The sequence below is a fragment of the Falco naumanni genome, chromosome 4, assembly GCF_017639655.2.
Source record: "Falco naumanni isolate bFalNau1 chromosome 4, bFalNau1.pat, whole genome shotgun sequence".
Taxonomy (NCBI): domain Eukaryota; kingdom Metazoa; phylum Chordata; class Aves; order Falconiformes; family Falconidae; genus Falco; species Falco naumanni.
Genome location: NC_054057.1, coordinates 95,771,966 through 95,787,592, shown reverse-complemented (window position 1 = coordinate 95,787,592; position 15,627 = coordinate 95,771,966). Strand labels below are relative to the sequence as shown.

At 39.9% G+C, this 15,627-nt stretch overlaps 1 protein-coding gene across 2 annotated transcripts; it reads left to right on the top strand.

Annotated features, from left to right (window-relative positions):
- Positions 1-4,610: 4,610 nt before the first annotated feature.
- KBTBD8 (kelch repeat and BTB domain containing 8) lies at positions 4,611-15,278 on the top strand. Of its 2 annotated transcripts, none has more exons than XM_040591573.1 (4): positions 4,611-4,760; positions 7,165-7,375; positions 7,986-9,100; positions 11,620-15,278. In XM_040591573.1, exons 1-4 carry the CDS (start codon positions 4,745-4,747, stop codon positions 12,081-12,083), a joined length of 1,806 nt encoding a protein of 601 aa, XP_040447507.1. In that variant the 5' UTR covers positions 4,611-4,744; the 3' UTR covers positions 12,084-15,278. The 2 variants fall into 2 exon arrangements, with proteins under 2 accessions (XP_040447507.1, XP_040447506.1); XM_040591572.1 differs by lacking the exon at positions 4,611-4,760 and adding an exon at positions 5,131-5,586.
- The last annotated feature ends 349 nt before the right edge of the window (positions 15,279-15,627 follow it).

The following is a 15,627-nucleotide window of genomic DNA, read 5'->3' as shown; positions in this document are numbered from 1 at the left end:
GATCTGACAGAGTACAGATTTCTCATCTCTACGCAGGTACCCAAGATTTCTCTGTCAGGCTCCTGGTAATCGCAGACTGCTCTTGCAAAACTTTATGTTGATGGTGGATGAATGGGTATTTTGTTCTAAAGTGTCTGCTCCAGAATACATCACTGTCACATCACCTAAGCAATGCCAGTCGCCCAGATTTTCAGTAGCTGCTGGGACTCGGGAAAACAGTAGAGCTTGTCATTCTGAGATTAAGGAGGGATTAGCTGCGTGATTTCAGTCAGCCTTAAGAGAAAGGTTAAACACTTTGGGAGGAGGAAGTACATGTGCGTGCGTGCACATGTGTCTTCCAAAACAACAGATGGTTTCAATAAAGTTGCTCCTGCTGCTAGGAAGTGGCACTTCTTGACATTAGCAGAGCCATATCTCATCGGGGTTCTTGTTTCTACCAGCCTGTCTCAGCAAGGCCAAATCCACTGTACAGTATGGGGTAATCAGAAAGGCATTCCAGTATCTGCCCCATTAATTGCCCCTTGCCAGTCTTCCCTCTCTTCTGATGTAATGCCCACTGTGCTCAGTGTGGCAGGATCGATTGACTTTGAAGGGCATATTTCCCTAATGATCCGCAATTCCTCCTACTTAAACTGCAGCAAGAACTGTCTTTTTAAAGATTCTGCAAGAAATGTGATTTCTTAGAACTGCTAAACAAAAACCTCTCTGCTTCAATCAATGTATCAATGTATTAAATTATTGTGCAACTGAATTAATGTGCCCCTTGGTGACAGAATTGCAGAAAATGAGCAGTGTTTTATGCATTAAAGACCTACTAGTAAAAGATTGTTTTTCAAGGTTAGATTGTTCCACAGTGAATATCAAGATTTTCCTAATTAAAATATGAAGGGTTTTCAAAATGCAATTGTATCAGCTGCATCACTTCTCACAGATTAAAATACAGTACAAATTAGCATGTACAAATAACTGAAGTATTGTAAATATTAGTAATTGAGATGTATTTGGGAGATAGCAAGTAATATTAATATTTTTACTAGCATTGTATTTAAATGTAATAGTTAATGTTGTTGGAAATTAATGGTTTTTTGTGTTTGTTTTTTTTTTTTTTAAGCTCAAGAGATTCATGGAAAAAGTGACCATTCAAAATGTTGCTGTAAAGGACTAAAAAGTCTTGTCAAGCTTCTGCAAACCTTACTTTCTTTGGAGTGTATGGCATGTGTGTGGGTAGGCTGGCCCTTCCTTTCATGTTGCCCTCCATTTTTCAGTGAAAAAACACCACACCGGGAGGGTCAGGAAAAAAAAGGAAAAGAGGCTGCAGCGACCTCTTCCTACAATTTTAAACTAAACACAATAAACAAAATGAAAATGGAAATATTCATACAGATTAAAAAGTCTTCCCTTCTAAAGCTGCTTGAACAAACCCCTATTCATATTTTTCTTAAATTTTTTTTGTCCAGTTGCATTTATTATCCTCATTTTGCTGGCAGGAGCCAGCAGTCTTATCTAACACTGTGTAGCAAGAGCTGGATCCTCCAGAAGTGCCCTGTGCATCATCCCTTGTGTAGCAGGAGCACTGAGGATGGTTCTGACTGTTCCCTACCATATGACCCAAACCAACAATTTGCCAAAGATACAATGCTCTCTTGGTCCCTGTACTGAAGGTAGATGAACCACAGTTCTCTAATTAACTTGTCCTGTAGGTGTAATGAAGGGAAACATTTTCAATAACTTCATTGTTTGTTCAAACTTTTTTTCTGGTACCTTCTAAGTTCTCAAATATCTGAAAAAGTGTGTATTTTGTTCATTTTCTCCTGAAACTTCTTCCTTCCCCTCTTTTCTTTCTTGGGCTCACGACAAAGACATTCTTTATTCTGAAGGCAAGAATCCCAGAATAAGCAGTGCCAGTTCTGAGTTCATAAGGGGGGCAATGTTTCTAATCACTTATAAAAGACAGACATGGACTCTGTGTTCTTTCTCAGCCCATATTATTTCATTTTTATTTTTGAACCTTTGGAATATCAAATGCGAAAACCCCCACTTTCTCCACCGAGTGTTTTCAGCTGTATGTTTTCAAGCTGTATCTGCAGGAATGATAAATTAGGTGTGAAATTAAACCATAACTGAAAGCATCCCAGTCCCTCAATTACCAGGATGTTTTGGATTCTTGCAAAATCTTAAAATGGTATCATCAGTTTTGGGGCATTGCTGACCAGAAGAATTAAAAAAAAGAAAACAAATTAAAAACATAAATAAAATAAACCCGACCCCACCCCCAAACCACCCTACCAAAAATTATTACAATAAAGATAAAAGAATTTACATCAATATATCTATTCACAGCTCCCCGTGGTCTCCTGGGAAGCCCAAATCCATGAAATCAATTGATCTGATCAACAGCATGCAGTAATTTAGTATCAGCACCAAGCCAAGAAGCTGATTTTCTGACTTCCAGTTCTATGCTCAAATACTGGGCCTGTATTGCTTTCCAGGCAAAACAATGACGGAAGAGAGAAAGAAAAGGATGCAGAAGAAGGGAGCTGAACTCATTAAGCATCTTGTAATTTCTGAAATAACTGGTTCTAATATTTGTGTGTAATGCAAATGTCATTTATAATACCTAGCTTTAACATGCTAGGTGACTGCCATGGATTTCAGGGCAACTTGCAGAGGCAACATGCTTCTCATTTTGCACCTGAGAGATCCAGCAAGTAATAAGCAGAGCTGGGTGAAAAAGCCAGGTCCCTGGACTTCCATGGGAATGCTACACTGAGCTAAATATTCTGAGTGCTAGGGAGTGCTGATAAAGGTTTCCAGAGAGGGGAGTGGGTAATGGTGTATTATACTTGAGAGAGACTTCAGACTAAGAGAAAGTGCTGATAACAATGCCTTTTAAAGAATATTTACACCTGATTGTATGGCAATTTACTTGCTTCACCAAAAACCTTACAAAGGTAAGCTATTTCATGAAAAGCTTGCGCTCCAAAGTACCGGTTCAATGCGGTATCTATATTAAAAAAGTTCTCCATTTCACTTCTGCATTTTGAACACTAATCCAGCCTGGCCTAAGCATCCATACCAAAGGAAATGAACCGTATCAAGCAATGTCATTTGCTAAAAGGTAAAAGTGGATGCATTCTCCTTCCCTTTGTTTTATATTTCTAGGGACAATTTCACAGGCCATGCCACTGCTGAACGGGGAAATTGGAAAACTGCAGAATCAATTTGCAGACGTGAAGTTCTATTTTCTTTTACACCTCCTTCATCAGAGTCTCTATTGTTCCTGTGTTGTGTAGCATTATTATCGACAGCAGCCTGGACACCACTGATAATTGCTAAACTAGGGAAAAGCTATGCCTTGCAAGTGAAAGAAAAACCACACAAGCAGTAGTCAGATGATACTAAGTGGTACTACTACCTTTAAACTCATCTACTTTAGAGCATTGGTAATGTACTCACACTACTATTTCTGAGGGAAATGTATTTTTAAAATATTATTTAAATTGGGTTTGGTTGCAGTTTTTTTCTTAAAACATCCCAGCTAAAAGCTGCAAAGTTCTATTAAATGTATTTTGATGACAACCAGAAAACTATACTGGACTTCATAGTGCTTCCATTCTTTGCCAATTCTTTTTTCATTAATCATGTTTCACAAAGACGAAAAAAACCCCAAACCCAAACCTCTTCCACAGCAAACTTCTGATGATGACTCAGTCACCAAGAATGAAGCCAGTGGCTGCGAGCTGGTGACTATCAGCCACTTGATCTCCAGGACAGGGAGAGAAGTGTGCTTTGTGATACCAGAGGCCAGTGGCAACAAAATGGCTGCTTGTCTGCTGGAGTCATTCAGCTACTCTCTAAGAAGGACTCCTAGGGCTGGCCTGGGTGGGCACAGTCTGCTGGCTGGTACAGACACTGGGAAAATAAAGTCTCTCAGCACGACGAGCTTTCAGTCTAATTAGCCGACTACAAATTCTTCATTAAAAGTGAATTCAGCCTTGCACAGCTCTGGGTCTTGCATCCAGACGCTGCCCTGCCCCTGACCGCATCCCCTCAGCATCAGGATCGCGACAGGAATTTTCTTTTCCCCTTTTGCCTGTTTTTCAGCAGTGACCACGGTGGCTGTTCTGCCTGGCCTGCTGCGCACACAGCCTCTGGGGGACAGCTACCCTTCAGGAGAGTTTGGCCCAGGAGATGCAGGTCAGCACGGATGTGAGGGAGGCAGTGCAAGCTCTGATGAAGCAGAAATTTGGGACGGGGTGGGGAGTTTATTTATGCAGAGAGGCCATTTCTGTTGGGTGCCCCTGCAGAGGAGAGCGCTCCGGGCCAAGGTGCTGAGAACTGCCCACACACCCTTTGCCTCAGGCGCCCAAAATGGCCGCTCCTTCCTGAGGCGCGCCCTGCCCCCCTCGGTTGCTAGGTGACGCCCAGAGCGCGCGCCCCCCAGGTGCCTCCTGGGAGGGCCAACCCCCTCGGTTTCCCGCCCCCGCGGAACTACAGCTCCCAGCATGCCCCGCGCGCTCGGGACGGCACGCCGGCGGCGGGCCCCGCACTACATTTCCCGGCAGGCAGCGGGGGCGGCGGCCAATCCGCGCGTCCCAGGTTGGCCGGTGCGAGGAGCGGGGTTGGCTTCCGCGGTAGTAAGCGGGCCGCGGAGAGGGAGCGGCGCAGGGGAAGCAGCGCCGGTGACATTTCCTTTCGGGTCGCTCCCCCTCCCCTCTCCCGCTGCCGGAGCGGGGCCCCGAGAATGGCAGCGTTAGGAGGTTGGTGCGGCCGGGCCGCCGGGGCGAGGGAGTGGGCTGCAGGCGGGGGGCGGTCAGTGGGGTGGGTCGCCCGGGGAGGGGGCGCTGCTGAGGGGTGTTGGGGCCTGTGTGTTGAGCGGTGAGGGGGGCGCGTCGGGTGGGGTGGTGTTGGGGTTTGAGGGGTGTCGGGGTGGGCGCTCCGTGGGGAGCACTGTGGGAGGGAGGGGGTGCTCGGGGTGAGGTGGGCTGAGGTGGCTGTGAGGGGTGGGCCCTAGGAGGCCCGGTGGGGCAGGGGTGCTTGGGTGTGGGGCCTGTAGTGTGGGGTGTCGCTTCCGGCTGGGGAAGGTGATAGAGGAGGGCGCCTGGGTGGTGTCTGTGGGGGATGGGGTCAGGGCTGTGAGGTAAGAAGGCGCCTGAGTGAGGGCCTGTGTGTGGGGAGAGAGCAGCACCGCCTGAGGGGAGGTGTGCGGTGGTGCTAGGCTTTGTTAGGGCGAAAAGGGTTTCGGTGAGGGACACCCCCTACATTCTGGTCTGCGTGAGGGGAGCTGAGCCTAGAGAGAAGTGTAGGATTGTCCCTGATGAAGGACCCCCATGAAGGTGTGTATGTGAGGAGTGGAGAAAGAAAAGGTGTCTGAGAAATTAATGTGGAGAGTATTTTGGGGTGCTGTCTAGGAGGAACAGAGTTAAAATTTTGAAGTGCAAGTGAAAGGAATATTAATAGAGGAAAACGATGTTTGGGACAGGAAAGGGAAAAGGAAAGTGATGAAAGTGACTGGGCAGGTTTTATGGGGTGAAAGCGGTAATGTTGGTTGTGCCAAGGATTAAATAAAAAATCTGGAATATAGAGGTGAGTATTCCAGCACTGGAAACTGTCTTCATCGCATGTGCTTATTGCCCAAGTGACTGGCAGGGTCAGAGAAGAACTATTTTACATCCTTTTCACTGTTAGAAAGTAACTTAAACTCTTCTGCAGAGGTAGTTAAATCAAAGTTTTCATGTACATCAAAGCTTTGCTAGGTAGGAAGCCTTGGAACTGATCTATCAAAGTATTATTTACTTGGAATTTGCTCACTAGTGATTAATGTTGTTTCTAAGTAAGTACAAGTACAAATTCCCCCCTTCCCTAATGATTGGTTAGTTTTGAATGATGGAGCTCAGTTACTATGTTTAAAGTAAACTCTCCTGTTGTAAATACTACCCTTTAAGTATTTACCGTTGTATTTGAGGAGGGTCGGGGGAAAGGTGTTTTGAAGACCTTTTTCCTACCAGTATTTTGAAGAGACATTGACATTATTTGGCCCTAAGCTTGCCGTGGGAAATGTATGCCCAGCAGCAGATCCCTACTGATTCAATTGTGACTGTGTTCAAACCTGTGTCGGAATTCTGAGTAAGAGAAATTGCAACTGCTGTATGTCACCACGAGTTAGAGTTTAAATCTCCTATTCATCATCAACATTGTTTGTTATCCTCTTTGCCCCTTTGTGTTGCCCAAAATTTGTTGGACGCATTCTCTGTTGCAGTCAGCAGCTTTACCTGATTTGCAGCTCTTACCCCCAATGATTTTTTTTTTTTTTTAGCTCTCCTTTGTTGCTGTTGCGTAAAAAAATTGTTGCTATTACAAAACAGATTTTTGTGCTTGAGATATTGCTCAATTTTCACTTTGGGTTTTACTTCATTAGGCATATCACATGTTACTTAGAAGCATATGCTCCACTTCATGTGTTTTCACAATGATATGTGAGCTCCTTCATACCTGAAAATTTCAAACAGTGATTGTGTTTTATTTGTAAAGAAAACCATGTAAACGCATATACAGATTTATGTGAATTTAAGTTTGCTGCCCAACATACTGCAGGGCTGTTTCTTCATGAGTCTGTGCTATAAGCCATCGCTTGTGTAAGCTGGGAGCCTTTCTCGATGAAAGTACATACATACAGACTTTTGTAATGGTGATGTAGGTTAGGGGAATATTTTATTCTTCTGCATTCTTTGCTTTTCCCTTTTTTACAAGTCACTAAGCATCATGATTCTTGACTTAATTCCCCCCTCCCCAGTGATATGTAGTAAATATGTGAACTATTTATATGGGTTTTTTTCTTTAAATTAATGGATATAATTTTATAGGTTAATGATAATCCTACAGGTATATTGGGAAAAGAAAAGAAAAAGAAATATTTGAGGTATCTTTATATCTTTAGCCTTGAAAATGTTAGACTTGCTCTTGATGGATGGTGACATTGAGGAAAGTATAGAATAATAATTTGTGCTAATTCTTGTTCACGCATAGATTTTTTTGGTTTGTGTGGGTTTCCGGGGGCTGGGGTTTTTGTGTTTTGTTTTTGTATTTTTGTTTTTTTGTTTTTTTGTTTTTTTTTTTTTGGCTGGCTGGGTTTTGTTTTTAAACAATTTCAATTTTACTTTGTAGAACCAAGTAAGTTTTCACAAACACTGAACGGAATTCCTTCTTCAAACACAGTCAGCAGTGGAATGGACCCCTTCCATGCTTGTAGTATTCTTCAACAGCTGAAAACCATGTATGATGAAGGACAACTGACAGATATCGTAGTGGAAGTGGATCATGGGAAAACATTCTCCTGTCATAGGAATGTTCTTGCTGCAATCAGTCCTTATTTCAGGTACAACAGTCCATTGTTCTAGTGGTGATCAATAGCAGAACTATAACTTATTTTCATTAAATGAAAATTTTAAAAAATCACACCCATACTAATATTCCATGTAACTGTCGAGAATATAGTGCACCCAGTAAGTAAAGATTATTGTTCACTTAACGTCAATGAATTATCAGTGTCTGTTTTATCAAAGGAGAGTTTCATTAGAGACTGTCACATGATTTTAAAACCCAAACAAAATATAAATGCTTCCAGTTTTGAGGGTATTTTAAATACAGTAACAGGGTATTTAAACTACTTGTTTTCTTTTATATTTATGAAATAACATATTGAAAGTTGGATATGTCAAGAGCTTTTCTTGTAAACTCTGTGAATTTTAATATGGGGTTAGTGAGATAATTAAGCAAGAAATTCCAGCTTGCCACTTTTGTTTCAGTAAGTATAGAACTGATTTTGAATTTAGGTACCCAAACAGGACAGTGTAACATCAGTGATAAATGTATTTGTGCTGATATAAGGGCAAAAACTGGGATTAGCTGTGCAATATAGTTTCATTTCTTATACCTGTAGTTAGAAGGTAATTACAAATAAACTGCTAAATATTTTTCTTTTGTAGATCTATGTTCACTAGCGGCCTTACAGAGAGTACCCAGAAAGAAGTTCGTATAGTTGGTGTTGAAGCAGAGTCAATGCATTTAGTATTGAACTATGCATATACCTCCAGAGTAATGCTGACAGAGGCCAACGTTCAAGCTTTGTTCACTGCAGCTAGTATCTTCCAGATCCCTTCCATACAAGACCAGTGTGCTAAATATATGATCAGTCATTTGGACCCACAGAACTCCATTGGGGTGTTTATCTTTGCTGATCACTATGGTCATCAGGAACTCAAAGACAGATCACAAGACTACATTCGTAAAAAGTTTCTGAGTGTCACCAAAGAGCAAGAATTTCTTCAGTTAAGAAAAGACCAACTGATAAGTATACTCGACAGTGATGATTTAAATGTGGACAAAGAAGAACATGTTTATGACAGCATTATAAGGTGGTTTGAGCATGAACAAAATAAGAGAGAAGTGCACCTTCCAGAAATATTTGCCAAATGCATCCGTATGCCTCTGTTGGAAGAGACATTTTTAGAGAAAATCCCTCCCGTGTTTGCACAGGCTATGGCCAAAAGCTGTGTACAAAAGGGACAACATAGTGCCAATGGCTATACACAACGGCTTGGAATGACCGCTTCTGAAATGATCATATGCTTTGATGCTGCCCACAAACACTCAGGAAAGAAGCAAACAGTGCCTTGTTTAGATTCGGTCACAGGGAGAGTGTTTAAACTATGCAAGCCACCAAATGACTTGAGGGAGGTTGGAATTCTTGTGTCTCCTGATAATGATATTTATATTGCGGGTGGTTACAGACCAAGCAGCAGCGAGGTCTCCATTGACCACAGAGCAGAGAGTGATTTTTGGATGTATGATCACTCTGGCAATAGGTGGATTCCGAAAGCTCCTTTGTTGCGAGCCAGAATAGGCTGCAAATTGGTTCATTGCTGTGGTAAACTGTATGCAATAGGTGGTCGCGTTTATGAAGGAGATGGGCGAAACTCACTCAAGTCTGTGGAGTGTTATGACAGCCGAGAGAACTGTTGGACGGCTGTCTGTCCAATGCCGGTAGCAATGGAGTTTCATAGTGCTGTGGAATATAAGGATAACATCTATGTTTTACAGGGTAAGGTGATTTGACTGATGATATGGTGTTTTATCTCAAGTGGGGGTTGTTCAATGTGATTGTCCGTGCTCTCTTAAGCAGCCCAGAAAACCCCAAGTTTCCTGGACATTAAAACAGTGCCCTGGGAGAACAGGGTGGGAGGAAAGCTAGGGAAAGCAGTGGGCGAGGAAGAGTGAGGTTGCTGCTTGAGTTCTCATGCTTTGGGAATGTGTCACTAAGTTATAGTATTGAGTTATTGCACAAACAGCAATTTTGGTGGTGTTCTAAGTCAACAGTATAGTATTAAATTTTACTGTGAAAATTCTTTATTAAATCTGGGTGAAATGCACTAACATTGAGGAAAAGATATTGTCCTATGAAAAAGCACTTTGCATTTTATTTAGCTAAACCAGTGAAATTCCTGGTGTCTGTGTTCTTGGTGACTTGTAAAAGTCTATTAACCACTGTAAGCCTTTGTTTCCTGCCCTACCCTGCTTTTTGAGGTCATCCTGGTAACTAAGAAAGATGATGTATCTCCTTCTAGTTAGCTTTGTTTCTTTGGCCAGTAATTACAGTGCTACCTTTACATCCTTCTGGTGAATTATGAGACTTATTCTTGTATTAGATACTGATTCTTAAATGAATAAAAACAATGATTATGGGAATGGATCAAATAATTTATTCTTCCCTTTTTTATTTATGAAGTATATATTTATATGTATGCTTGAGCCAGATAGCAGTCTACAGAAGTGCTGACTGGTCTATGAGGCTGTAGTAAAGAGTCCCAAGAAGTAGAAAGAAAGGAGGAGGTGGTATCTTGGTTATGTTTTGCTAAGGGCCATGTCTGTAAACACCTGCAGAAGTTGGGGTCTTAGATTCATACTAACTCCTCCTCTGGATCACTCTCCATACAAAGCTGGACCACGGGAAGGAAAAAGGATAGAGAATACTGTAAGGTCACTGTTACTTGCTGGAAGAAGTCAACCTGATCTTTTGACTTTGCATTCCTGCTACTCAGTAGGGGTGGTGGGCTTCCACGTGATTTGCAGAGAGCTTTCTTCTAGTGTTTCTGCGTGAGGTTTGACTCATTGGTTGTGACTTGAGCAAGTTCTCTCTGTCTCTTCTGTTGGGTCAGACATCTGCTTTAGGTGGTTAAAAAGGAATGCTGAAGAATATTTAACTTGGTAGACTACTTGTTCATTTTTCTAAACATGTCCTAGAACTGCTAAAAAGTGGGTATTACTACAACCTGTAGAATAGGAGCACATCTTCATTACAACTTCTAGCTGTGCTGATTCTGTGCTTCAGTGGTTTAAACGACAACCTTATGCTCACATAAACAAGCAAGCTACTTTGCTGTGCTAACCAGCAAATTATAAATATTTGTGTTATGGGAAATAAGCAACTTTTCTATTTGAGGTAGATAAAACCTTGATTGAGTTGTGCTGAATTAGTATAAAAAGTTAACTTTCAATAATTTTTCTAGAGAAGCCTCATAAGGTTGGGAGTAGTCAATAAGGATTGATGAGAGTGTTAAAATGCCAATGGAATGTAAGCATCAGTCGTAGGATATTACACCGTGGAGCAAAAATGAATAATCAAAAAATGTGTTATCTGTAAGACTTAATCTCTTAAGCTATGTTCCACCCATTTTTCTGTATTATTCCTGTATTCTTTGTTATGTTTGAGGTGCTGAATCACACAGCAGCTTGGTTAAAATTCCTAATACAGCTGTGTGAAATTATATATGATTTGAATTATGCTAATATTTGGCAAATGTTAGGCCTTTCTTCCCCCGGGCTTTACAGAAGACAAGGTGGTCTTTATCCATGTTCTCTTCATCAAGTTTGCGGAGCATGAGCTTTCAGTCATCTGAACTTCCATTATATACAGTCTATAGATGCTAATCTGTGCAGTCAACAGAAGAGGTGTTTTATAATCTAATTACAAAATGAATGATGAATCAGTAGCTTCATCCAAGTTTTCACCTGGCATCCTTTTAAGCAAATCAGCTTAAATGTGTAACCTGGCCACCTGATAAAAGTAGCTTCAAAATATGTGTGTAGTACAAGACACAGTTATTTGCTTAGATTTAACAACTTTCAAGCACTGAATTCTGAGACTCCACAGTCTGTAGATGATACGTTTTGAAGATGTTAAAGAATGAAACAAACACTTCAGACACTTCAAGACTGGAATCTTGAAAGGTTTTGACTCAAATTACTAAGCATGTTTTAGAATGTAGTAAAGGATAGCTAGGAAATGTGTAAAACACGATTTCTGATATGCTTCAAATGTCCATTTCTTCAGCTGGAGTAGAAACGCAAATTAGTTTTTACTCATACTGTTAATATTTTTGTAATGCATTTGGAAGAAGGCAGGCGATGGTGCTAGGTTTTCTGTTATGGAATCAAGGCTTTTAAAAACTAGTAGACTGCTTCTGTCTGTGGAAGAACATACCTGAAAGTTTAGTGGCTGCACAATTACTGTTCTGGAAATGAAGCATAAGTTATGTTTTGTTTTTCCCTCTCTCTTTTCAGGGGAATTTTTTCTCTGCTATGATCCTCAGAAGGATTACTGGGGATTTTTGACCCCAATGACTGTGCCTAGAATCCAAGGCTTGGCAACTGTATACAATGACTCCATCTACTACATAGCTGGAACCTGTGGAAACCATCAACGTATGTTTACCGTAGAGGCCTATGACATTGAACAAAATAAGTGGACTCGAAAAAAAGACTTTCCATGTGATCAGTCCATTAATCCATATATAAAACTTGTACTCCTCAAAAATAAACTCCATCTCTTTGTCAGAGCTACTCAAGTCACTGTTGAAGAACATGTTTTCAGAACCAGCAGGAAGAATTCACTCTACCAATATGATGAGATTACTGACCAATGGCAAAAAGTATATGAGACTCCAGATAGGCTCTGGGATTTAGGCCGGCATTTTGAATGTGTTGTTGCTAAATTGTATCCGCAGTGTCTTCAGAAAGTTATTTAATTTTTTTTTTTTTTCAGTAACAGGCCTTAGTGATTTCAGTGGTAATCTGATGCTAGAGAAAACATGTCTTAAAAGAAAACAAAGAAATTCTGTCAGTATTTATTGTAAGCTGAAACAGACAGTTTTTTGTATGGGGATGGGTGCTCTTTAAAGGTTGCAGTCTGGGGAGGGATTACTGGTTCAGTTTCATATTTTCTGATATTTTCCTGGGAAATGAGAAGGAGGTTACAAAGTGCAATTATCAGCATTTTTTTTCTGGTAAACACTTAATCATGTCATACTAGAGGGGTGTTTTTTGAGAGCAAATTAAGTGGAAGAGCCAGGATAACTATGCACTACAGTAAAAGAAAATCTAGCGTTAATAGCTAAGGATGTCCAAGATGTTTTGAAGTGACTTTTCTTTTTTTTCCTCTCTTTTTTTTTTTTTTTTTTTTTTTTTTAATACGGGTAAAATTTGAGGCAATATCACTAAGGTGGTTTTTTTATATGTTTTAGATTGAAAGTACATATAGGAATGATAGATCCTGATTCATAATGATTTTTTTGTACTGTTTTTGAAATCTGCTAAGATGTTTATAATGATGTTTGTGCACTACAATTTGAGAGGAAAAACTCAAGTCAGAATTGGAACATGGAGTACCTTTGTACTGAACAGAGGCCTGTTCAGATTGCTGTACCACTTCCAGTCTGTAGATTTTTGTTGAAATTGAGCTTAATGATGGGGAGGGAAATCCCAACACTATTTTCTGCCACACAGATGTAGTGCTGTAAAAACATTTTTTTTTTTTTAAACACTGCTTAAAACCTTTTTTTCATCCCATAAAGGGCTTTAATCCAAAAGTTGATGGTGCTAGTACATTTATACTACTTGTTTGTCTGAAATAGGCTAGCCTTATGCTACTGTTTAAGACTGCCTGTTATTTTTCATGGAGTATGTGTCTGTCTTCAGGCCCTGTCCTGTCATCATATTGTCTTTTTTAACATAACATTTTTACTGCAGTGGTATTCTTGCACAGAATGGTGACAGGATATGGCCTTAATAATACTGATTTTTTTTTTTCTTTTGTGTGGACTGTTCATTCTGTCTCCACTGAAGTACAGTGCTATGTGCAGAGTTGGCATGTGCTGTAGTAATTGGGAAAAGTGTGGCTTAACTTTACAAATTATTTTTCTTTTCTCCCCACAATCAAGCCCTCAAATACCTTTTATGTCATTCTAATCTACAATGTGAAAATTTGCACTACTGAGCTGTCTTCATTATCCAGTGTATTACAGAAAAATTGACAATGTGTCCATGGCTTCAGTAATCTTAAATGCAGATACACAATAGGAATCCAATATAGTGCAACACTTCTCTGTATGTATTTACCATTTAGCTTATTTTTAAGATTTAAATAAGCTCAAAGTTCAGCCTCTACTACAGTAGTGAAAACTGGATTTAAAAGGGAAAAGATGAATCCTAAAACTGTCAGCTGTAATTTGCCAGGTTTAATTTGTTACAGCTCTAATTTTTGCAGAGCTGTGAGTATGTTATCTTACTCTTCCCTATTTTCTCAAATTGACCTAAGTAAACCAGTTAACTTGAAACGGCAGTGGCCATCACTGGCTGTAAGTGCTTACCATTATCTGGTTTAACAGCTGATACTTCAGTAAGCCAAATATTTAGCTCATTGTTTATCCCCCTGGCATGGCTGAGGATTTGGATAATGTTTGTTTACTGTGTGGTCTTACTGTTCCCAAATGGAATTTTTCTAATACACAAAAATACTCGCCTGGTTCTATTTCTTAATTCTTGCACAAAATGTTTAAAAGGCAAAAACAAAAAAACTGTGAAATGAATAGGAAAAAAATATGCCTCTCTGCATTACATACCTCATTTTCCAGAGATTCACCAAACCGCTGCTTTGAAATGCGAGCGCCTGAATTTTTTGTCTGAAGTTGAAGTTGACAATTCTTGCTAAGACTGCATTTTCCAACAGTGTTGAGGTGTGTTGTTTCTTTGTGTAGTTTTCTTCTGGCTACTGATTTATATATAAATTCATAGCCAAGAATAGGAGTTTGTTGTTTGTTTGGTTTTTTTTTTTTAAAGTACACTAATTTTAGTTTTAAAGTTATCCTTAGTCCTTGGCTAGCTCTCTGCGCTGTTGTAGGCCTCTAGCTGCAAGCTTTCTGAAGCACCCTCCCTAACAGTGTTGCATTTGTGTGTAAAACCATTTTTTTTGCGAAGTGTTATGTAACTTTTCTTGTTTTTTGTTTTTTTAAGCTTGGTTGAATATTTACAAGACTTCTTGCTGCTTTTTGACAATCTTCTATATTTATTTAGTAGAACAAATTTCAATATATTACTTGAAACTATGAAATAGGATTGAGTTAGCAATTGACTGGTCATGTGATGTATAGAAGTACAATATGCTGTGGTTAATTCTGCAGTAGGTTTGTTAATTTTGTTTATCTGCACTAAAGTAGGAAGATCTCCATTCTGTTTAACCATTCAAACTGAGGGTGTGATCCAAGTCTGTAATGTGTTTAAAAGCTAAATCCTGGAACTTGCCGTGGGAGTAGAATATACTAAATCTTTTGCATGAGGAGTTTGTTGAGACAGTAATGTAGCTGTGACATTTTGCCAATTCTTACATGCTTTTACATTTTGCTGAAAGTCAGATTCCCGGTAAAGTTTTGCTTTAGAGTCGGGCTTAAGTAAACTTGCACAGCACAAAAAAAAAATTAATTAAAAATAATCGCACCAAAGGTACTGATATTTAAAAAGTAATCTGTACACTTTCCCACTTGATATTTTTTCTGCATTCATTTATTTCCCTTTATTAAATGAATTTCTAGCATTGTAAGGACTTATGTGAGTGTAAATCTTTTTTCCAAAATTATTAGCTTCTTTGGAGGGAAACATTTTGTGATTTCCGCTTGATTCCATCAGTAAAATTTCTAATAACTAAAAGCAGTTTTGGTGCACCAATCATGCAGCGTGTGTATGTTCTACAAGAAATCGAAGAGCTCCCTATTCGTAAGGCTGTTTAGAAATGGCATCCAACATTCAGTGCTCAGGTATGTTAGTAAGAAGTACTGTAGTCCTATGAGGGCAAATGTGTGGATTTTTAAACATTTTGCCATAATTGCACAATTTTGCATTTTTACTTAATGTCATGTTATGTTTCTTAAAATAAACCTATTGTTGAAATACAATGGAGTTCAACTGCTTTTGTGATAAATCTCTTGCGTGCATTCAGGAGAGTAAATCAGTAAATTCAAGAAAATTAACCCAGTTATATATATTTCATATATTTGTTCAGTTCTTCTAGTTCTGCACTTGTGTGTCTCGGCCGTGTGTAATGTCACGGTTGTTGGTGGTTTTTTTAAGGCAGCACTATGCCGTTGCTTGAGGTGGAAGGTGCTTTGTTACGCTTTTTTGTCTTGTTCCCTCTGGCTATTCAGATCTTAACTTCTTACTTGCAACATTGTCTTTCCCCTTCTCTTTCCTCCCTGGCTTTGGCTGGAGCTGACATCCCAGCAGGAATGTCAAGCAGGGCTT